At 52.5% G+C, this 7,967-nt stretch overlaps 2 protein-coding genes across 2 annotated transcripts; both read left to right on the top strand.

Moving 5' to 3' along the window:
* On the top strand, positions 1-848 carry LAJ45_08623 (uncharacterized protein; the record flags this gene model as incomplete). Its single annotated transcript, XM_046118172.1, has 3 exons — positions 1-58; positions 228-499; positions 636-848. 3 exons carry the CDS (start codon positions 1-3, stop codon positions 846-848), a joined length of 543 nt encoding a protein of 180 aa, XP_045968770.1.
* A 2,618-nt stretch (positions 849-3,466) lies between these two features.
* Positions 3,467-6,665, top strand: LAJ45_08622 (uncharacterized protein; the record flags this gene model as incomplete). The annotated part of the gene is made up of 2 exons (XM_046118171.1): positions 3,467-3,499; positions 3,780-6,665. The coding sequence occupies 2 exons, from the start codon at positions 3,467-3,469 to the stop codon at positions 6,663-6,665; spliced, it is 2,919 nt and encodes a 972-aa protein (XP_045968769.1).
* Positions 6,666-7,967: the final 1,302 nt, after the last annotated feature.

Here is a 7,967-nt window from a genome sequence, read left to right as displayed (position 1 = left end):
ATGCCAGGCCCACCCGCCACCCACCCGCAGATGCCAAAGCCAAAGCCAAAGCCCCTAGGTTGCATGCAATTAATGAATTCAACAAAAAAAAAAAAAGCCAAAGCCCCAGCGGCGCATCCCACGGACCGGCCCCGCCTGCGGTGTCCGACGCAACAGCAACAACAGCACACGCAGACCCGTGCGTCCAACCACGAAATTGCCATGGGCAACGGTAACAGCGGATATAGAGGAGTTTATTGTGCTGGGATGCGAGCGGCGTGGGACCGCGGGGAGGGGCGGCGGCGGCGGCGGCGCGAAGGAGCTTGAGAGGGGGGTGAGGGGGGTGAGGGGGCTAAATCTCAGGTCGGCAGACCATGGGGAAGAGGCCGTGAGGGTTTCTGTGGTATTTAGAATGCCATGGAAGGTGTCTGAGTATGAGAGGGCCCTGGCGCAGAGGGGGTACCGCCTGTTTGAGCGGTATGTGGTTGGTGCGAGGATGGCGGGGGATTTGGCGGTGCTTGTGAGTTTATCTCCGGTCTTTGCCTGTTTTGATATCTGGAGCTAGATCTGTGGAGGCATCCGCTCCCCAGTGGGATTTTGTGAGTGGTGGTGGTGGTGCCTACTGTTTGTTACTTATTAACTGCTGTTCTACGTAGAACTTCAAGTCCCCACTCGCCGTATTTATTGACGACAAGGTTAAGAACAGGGACCACGAGTGGTTTCTACTATTCTTGAATGACGAGGGCGAGGCTGTGGAGTACGGCGGTGTAAGTGGCAGGTCACAGAACCTGGGGAGGGACTTTGAGATGGGCTGGTATGTGGGTACTGTGGGTTTGTGTAGAGCCTTCTTGCCACTGCCATCCTTGTAGCTTGGTGTCTTCGATAGCAATGACAACACTGGGTGAGTTGTTTGTGAGTGTAGGTCGTTTAATTCCGACCATTTTCCCGCCGTCACCCTCTTTTTGCTGCCGGTGGATATAGCTCTAGTTCTGTTGTTCTGATTTAGCCAGCCCCTCCGTAAATAACACGTTTGGGGAGCGGCTGTATATAGAGAAATCCCGGGATACTTGTAGTAATTACCTACCTTGATCTTATTTCGCAGTTTTCAGTCATGTATGTCTGTTAATCATGTGATTCACGACCTTCACGGGATATCACTCGATTACTTAATCGTGTGCACGTAAATTCAATCGTCGTAGGGGGAATCGGGTGGTGTATCCAATCGCATGAATTAGCAAGGAGCCTGTAGAGAGGTATGTGTGAAAGAAGATGAAGTGTGGTAAATAAGACTTGTTTTGGTGGTGGTGAGAAAAGGAGAACTCTAGAATTGAACGAAGCCACCTATCGTAATGACAACATGCGGTGGTCCTACAGCCATGTGTAGATTGGCCTCTTCTGTTGTGTGAGAGAGATGTACCGCTTATCCCCGATCCCAACTATGGGGTGAGTGTGATAGGAGGAACCTCAGCCAAGAAAAGAAAAAGGATATAGCGAACTGGTACGAGTATTTTCATTTTGGGAGAGAATAATGTTTCGTATTAACTCGGGACATCAAGAATTGATTGCGGTTACCCATATTTTTTTTACCCCCTTTCATACAAGAATCAAAATGAACAATGCAATCAATGAATTAAACAAAAAAAAAAAAAAAAAGAACAAAAGGTACAGTCGTTTCTGGGTCAACGACGAACCCGGCTCGATGACGAGTGGCTACTTTTTGGGCTGATAGTCAGTCAAAGCAAAGGGGTCGGGGCGCTTTTGTTGGCTTTTATTGGCTTCGATTGGCCTATTCGCCATCGAACTGGTTTCGTCGTTGACCCAGAGACGACTGTACTGCAGATATGGCCGGACCCATATCTACTACCCCCACCCCTGGGTTGAACCATAGACCTTCTATAGACGTTCAAAAGTCGGCGCAACCACACGGTGTTCCGGAAGGCGAGTGTTACCCGTTAGGCCGCTCGCCCATGTGTGTTAAAGGCCAGGACTAATATTTGAACACCAAATTTGATTACCTGTACGTGACAAGTATGTGCTTTTAACACTACATGATATTGGATGAGCACTGTAGACTCCTTCACTGGGGACATACTTCTTATGGCCAACATGGGGGGTATGGTCAATCTTGAACATACGCCGGAGTGATAAATGATACACAGAGGCTCGGTCGATCGGCTCTAGCTCTATACCTCTTGGAATTGACTATACCCCCCCCCCCCCCGCGTGAAGGCGCATCCTGAAGAAACCAGCTAGCTAGGTGGCACATCTACCCCAGAAACACATCTACGAGGAATCCATGGATGGTAGGAACATGCAGTTTCGCCCCCCCCCCCCCCTTCCTCCCAGTGTGCATGTCAAATCTGAATAGCTGCAGTACCGTACCCGTCCTTCATCAAGTAAGTACAGCCACTCAGCAAAAGTGTTCGTGATATAGTTTTAATGTCGGTGCGCAGTGTGGCGCACCCGTAATACTGATGTTATTAAAGTTGAGATTCAAAACAACGAGAAATATATAATATAGTTCGTGATTATATATAAAAAGAGGATAGGTCATTGATCTTATTCTTCATTAACTTGGGCGCCATTGGTCACTGGGAAGGTCTTCTCTTGGGGGTTCTTGATGGCCCACCGCGGTTACATATGGAGAAATGTCTCATTCCGAAATCGGAATCACGAACACTTTTGCAGAGTGGCTGTACCTCACAAGGCACGAAGTGCCTTCTATTTCTTTTTCGGGCCCGTATATATGTATGTAGGCTTGATGTTTTTTTTTTTTTTTTTTTTTTTTTTTTTGTTTAATTCATTAATGTAGGCTTGATGTTTTTTTTTTTTTGTTTAATTCATTAAATGTAGGCTTGATGAGTTAGTATGGCCGGTGAACATATCGATCAGTATCTCGATACCTCTGTGTACATACATCCACCATACCAAGCGCCGGTGCCTCTTCATAATGTGTTGCCGGTTACTTCATCCTAGGTACAGCTTCGTTTCTCTTTCGGGGTACTAGGCCAATACAATCACATGACATCACTCGTTCTTGGCAATTAATCGCTCCGACACGTGCACTCCACGCTGAGTTTCGGCATCTACGACTACTACACTATCATGTGCCGGGACCTTTCTGGAGCGGCGATATATTTAATCTTGGACCAAACACTGCTTGGTGTAGTACTGTAGAGTACGTGGTGAGGCAAAAGCGCTATATGGACCAAGAGTGCCTCAAACAAAAAACTGAAGGAGAGGAGAAAGCTCCTCCAACCAAAGCTTAAGTCCTTCTTCATTATTCGGCCTAGCATGATCACGTAGGAGAGAGATATGCACTATATATTGTTCTTGTTAAATAAACACATTCTAAACTAGCTTTATAGATCTAACCAAGTGGAAACATTATTCAGATGCTGAGCTTGAACGCAGTCAACGGTAACTGTGTGCTCTGGTGTCTTTCCGCGGGGGGTTAAAGAGGGCTATATGCACAGCAATATTTGAAATGTGCTTCGATGTCAAGAACACCCCAGGCAGTGTTAGTGACGGTGGAAGGATAGAAGAAACTTGGCTGGTCTTAAAAAACTACATCATCTCAATCAACCAACCAACCAACCAATCAATCAGTCGTAGCTGGTCCGGCCACTTATACCTCCAACTCCAACAACACACGTAGCCAGACACGATCCAGCAATACCCAAGGCCACATCCCGATATACCCAAACCCACCCCATAGCAGTCATAAACTTATACCTATAATATCAATTAAAGAACCACCTACCCCCCCCCCCCAACTATCTCCCCACATCGTGAGGAAGCTCTACAAGACCCCATCATATGCACTTCCCCACTACCCTCCCCCCACCTCCGGCAGCCCCGCCGCAAAGCTTAGCCTCGAGGGCAGCCGCTCCCCCCACCCCGACACATTCGACGGCCCGCTGCCCCCCGCACCGAGTAACTTCCCACGCACAAGCCTCCCTCTGCGGCCGCGCCCCACCGTGCCCCCGCGGCCCATAGGGCGGGCTGCTAAGCCCCCGGCATCTAGCCAGCCCACAGAAGCAGCAGCAGCGAGGGTGCCGTACAGCTCACTGGCGACGGCAAAGCTAAAGGCGAGCAAGAGCGTGCCGGCAGAGAAGCTGCTGGAGGCGCGCAACTCGTGGAAGCGGAAGCGGAAGGCGAGGCTGCAGGGCGCAGTCAAGGCTGAGTCTGACATTCTGCGGAGGAACCCCGAGTATGGCGGCGGCGGTGGTGGTGGTGGTGGTGGTGGTGGTAGTGGGGATGCAGGGGTTTGGGATTTGGGGAAAGGTGGTGGTGGTGGGAGCTCGTTGATCTCGGCCAAGTCGAAGAATCGGTTGAAGAAGATATTTGGGATCGAGCCCGAGTCGGAGGACGAGGGGGTGCCCGTGGAGGAGTTTCTGCAGAAGAAGCCTGTGGCGGTTCGGGGGCCTGAAGGAGGAGGAGGGGGAGGAGGATGGGGAGTTTCTTCAGGCTCGAGAAGCGGCGCGGATCGTTCGGCGAATCTGTATGATAAGATGGGGTTGACGGTGCACAGGGAGAGGTATATGGCTTCTCGTGCCTCGCGGGAGGAGGACAAGGAGGACTTCGACGAGCAGTCGCTCTTGCATGGGCTGGGAAGTGAGAGACGCAAGCTGAGCGCCCATGCAAAGAAACTGACCTTGTCGGAGCTTCAAAGCCGCTATGATGCCTATCGCGAACGCAAGAGTTTTGAGAAGGAGGCAGAGATCATTAGGGTCCACACAGCACCCGAAGAACTCTACAAGCTGAATCCTCACCATAAGGAGCATCATAATCATAAGTTTACAGATGCTGCGAGACGCGGAATGAAATCTGCAAAGGAGGAGGTGAATGTGTACAAATACACTCGGCGCAAAGAAAGAGACGACTCTGAAGAAAAAGCTGGGGCCCGCATTGTCAACGCCATGAGAACAGCAAAGTCCCGGTTTGAGAATAGGGATGCGGAGCGAGAGGCAAAGCGACAGGCAGCTTCGAGGCCGAAACCGCGTGCCATTCAGCCCGGTGCGTGGTCTCGATCGTATTCCGCCCCCCATGTCCCGGTGTTTTCCTCCCCGTCCTATACGCAGCCGGACCAGCCATATCTTGAGGCAGATAATATCCAATCTCCAAAGGCTTTGGGCCCGCAGCTGCCTGCTGAGCCTGTGGAGAGGAGTCGGGCATATTCGCAGGTTTTCCCGGCAAGGCCGTCTCCTACGTATCGTCCGACCCTTTCTCCTGTGTACTCAAAGTCACCAAGATATACAAGCCCACTTGTTTCGGGCTCTTCGGATGAGAGGAAGAAGGCAGAGGTGGCGGTATCTGTGTCCACTTCTACGGATATGCAAAATGATATGGTAACGGCGCATTCTTTCCTTGATCCGCCCAAGTCTGCGTCAAGCACCGCTCCGCCGATTCCGGAGAGGTCGGAAGCTAGGCTTAAGAGCAAACCAATAGACCTATCACCATTAACTAGTTCGACCGTGAAACAGGAGGGGGTTCTTCAATCCGCAAGTGAGATTTCCAGTCTCAGGCAAAAGCGCTCATATAGCGGGCACCAACGATCATTGACCGCCGACGACGAAATACCGCCACTGGAGCTCCCTCCACCAGATGCCAACCTCGCCACAGCTACAAGAGAAGTACCCCCTCCCGGCTCACGCCATTTCAAAGCAATTCCTCCACCCCAAAACACCCCCTCCAGCTCGCACATATCTCCCGACCCTCGCGGCCCCCACCCCCACCGCCACCACGCCACGCACCCCACCATCGAAATCGCCAAAACACCCACCTCCTCCGCCCTCGAGTTCTGGGCCGCCGCCGACGCCTCCCTCCACCCCTCCGAGTCGGCCTCCGCGCAGCCCGCAAGCCGCCGCAAGGGCGAGCCACCGCCAGATATATGGCGCGACGCAGACCGCTCCCTGAACCTGCGCAAGGGCGGGCCGACGATGGAGGAGTGGATCGCGAGCCTCCCGGGCCTCGGGTTACATCTGGGCCCGTGGGGCGATGATGCGGGGCTGGATGCGAGGGTGCTGGAGGATCTGAGGACGAGGAGTCCGCAGTCGTCGACGATGCGTGGGAATGAGGTGTTGAGGGCGGAGCTGGTCGAGAGGATTAGGGAGATGGATGAGGCGGCGCCGGAGACGGAGGAGAAGGAGGAGGTGGGTGAGGAGGAGGAGGAGATGGCGCCGGAGATGATGGAGGAGCTTGTTCCGGAGGATGAGAGGGGCTCTGATGACAATGACGATAATCAGGAGGAGGATGAGGAGGCGGAGGTGAATGTTCCGCTGGCGGTGGTGGACCCGGCGCTGCTGCACCCGAAATATGTTCCTAGCCTGTCGCGGGGTGGTGGTGGGAGAGGGGGTGCGCTACCAATGGCGAAGGCGCGGATGCCGAGGACGGCGTTCAAGGAGATGGATTTGGCGGGAGATGTGACGGAGAGGTTGGAGGCGCTGGAGCGGTATTGGGATGAGCAGGGGATGATTGTGGGGTCGGTGCTGAAGCGGATGTTGTGGATTGTGGATAGCATTATTGTGAAGGAGAGGGAGGATGCGCAGCGGGTGGTGAGGCGGATGGAGATGGGGTGGGGGGAGAGTGATGATGATGATGATGATGATGATGATGATGATGATGATGATGATGATGGTGATGATGATGATGATGGTGATGATGAGGAGGAGGAGAAGGAGTAGGAGGAGGAGGAGGAGGAGGAGGAGGAGGAATATGAAGAGGAGAGGAGGAGGAGGAGGGTGAGTGAGAAGCTGTGATCGGGACTGGACTTAGCTACATGTAGCCAGCTGGCCCGACGGGATTTGCGCATGTAGAATTAATCGAGTGTGCGCCCAGCGACAGATCAGCGGAGTGCTTATTAGACCTTTCTCTCTTTCCGCTATCGGACCAGCGCTCTCGTCCCGTGTGTCTGGGTCTGGCACATACAATATACATGTATGTGTATAATATATCCCCAGCTCTCATGAGACCGATGGGCGCATGAACCCTTCTAGAAGAACCAAGAACCAATGTAGGCAGACACACTTCATCACGTAGAGCACATACACACACCCAGCCAAAGCACTACAATCCCCCGAGAACCCGACCAAGTATCCTAGACCCGCACAGAAGAAAAAAAAACTGAGTCTGAGACCGAGTCATATCCCATGATCGGGAGGTAGAAGATGTACTCTCGGGTGCCACCGCATGTATGTATGTATGTATGTATGTATGCAACAAAAGTTACACCCGGACATGCAGGGTGAGGACCCACTCATGTAGACTCGCACACTCGCACTCGCGCTCGCACTCGCACTCACACAGCCGGCCGTCGGGCGGGATTGTTGTTGTTGGCTCATGCGTTGTGTTGTGTTGTGTGATTGGGGATTAATTGGAGAGTGGTGATTGGAGAGAGTGGACTGGTGGAGAGTGGTGATTGGGCTGGGGAAGGCATGATGGTGATGTGATGGGTGGGCTTATGCGCTGCTATCTTATCGATATCGATATGCCCCTTCCTTGGGTGAGCTGGGCTTGGGTGAGCTGGGCTTGGGCTTGGGCTTGTGGTGAGCGTGAGCGCTTAGTAGTATCTAGTACCTACTGGGGACCGATATGTGTGGTTGTGGTTGTGGTTGCGGGTGCTGTTGGGTTGGATGGATGGATGGGGAGTTACACCCGGGGGTTACATTACACTTTCACTATTGGCAGAGAAGTGTAATTGAGTGAGATATCAGGCTCATTATGCCCGCAGCTAGCCCGCAGATGGAGGGAGAGGAGGGGGTTGTGCAGCAGCTAGCTAGACTAGACAAAGGAATGCTGATGGGATGGATGCCCTTTGTTGGTTTTGGGTTTTGGGTTAGGTTTGGGCTCACATCATCTCTCATTGCTTAGGGTCTGTACATGTTCGGTCGGCACAAAAATCCATAGATTGGTTGCAATCTATGGATTGCAACCAATTCAACGTCAACCGAACGCAGCCTTAATTGCCTAGCTAGCAGAGAGAGTGG

This window comes from Morchella importuna, assembly GCF_003444635.1.
Source record: "Morchella importuna strain M04M26 chromosome Unknown Morimp01GS030, whole genome shotgun sequence".
NCBI classification, from domain to species: Eukaryota; Fungi; Ascomycota; class Pezizomycetes; order Pezizales; family Morchellaceae; genus Morchella; species Morchella importuna.
This window is presented reverse-complemented; position numbering and strand designations above follow the sequence as displayed.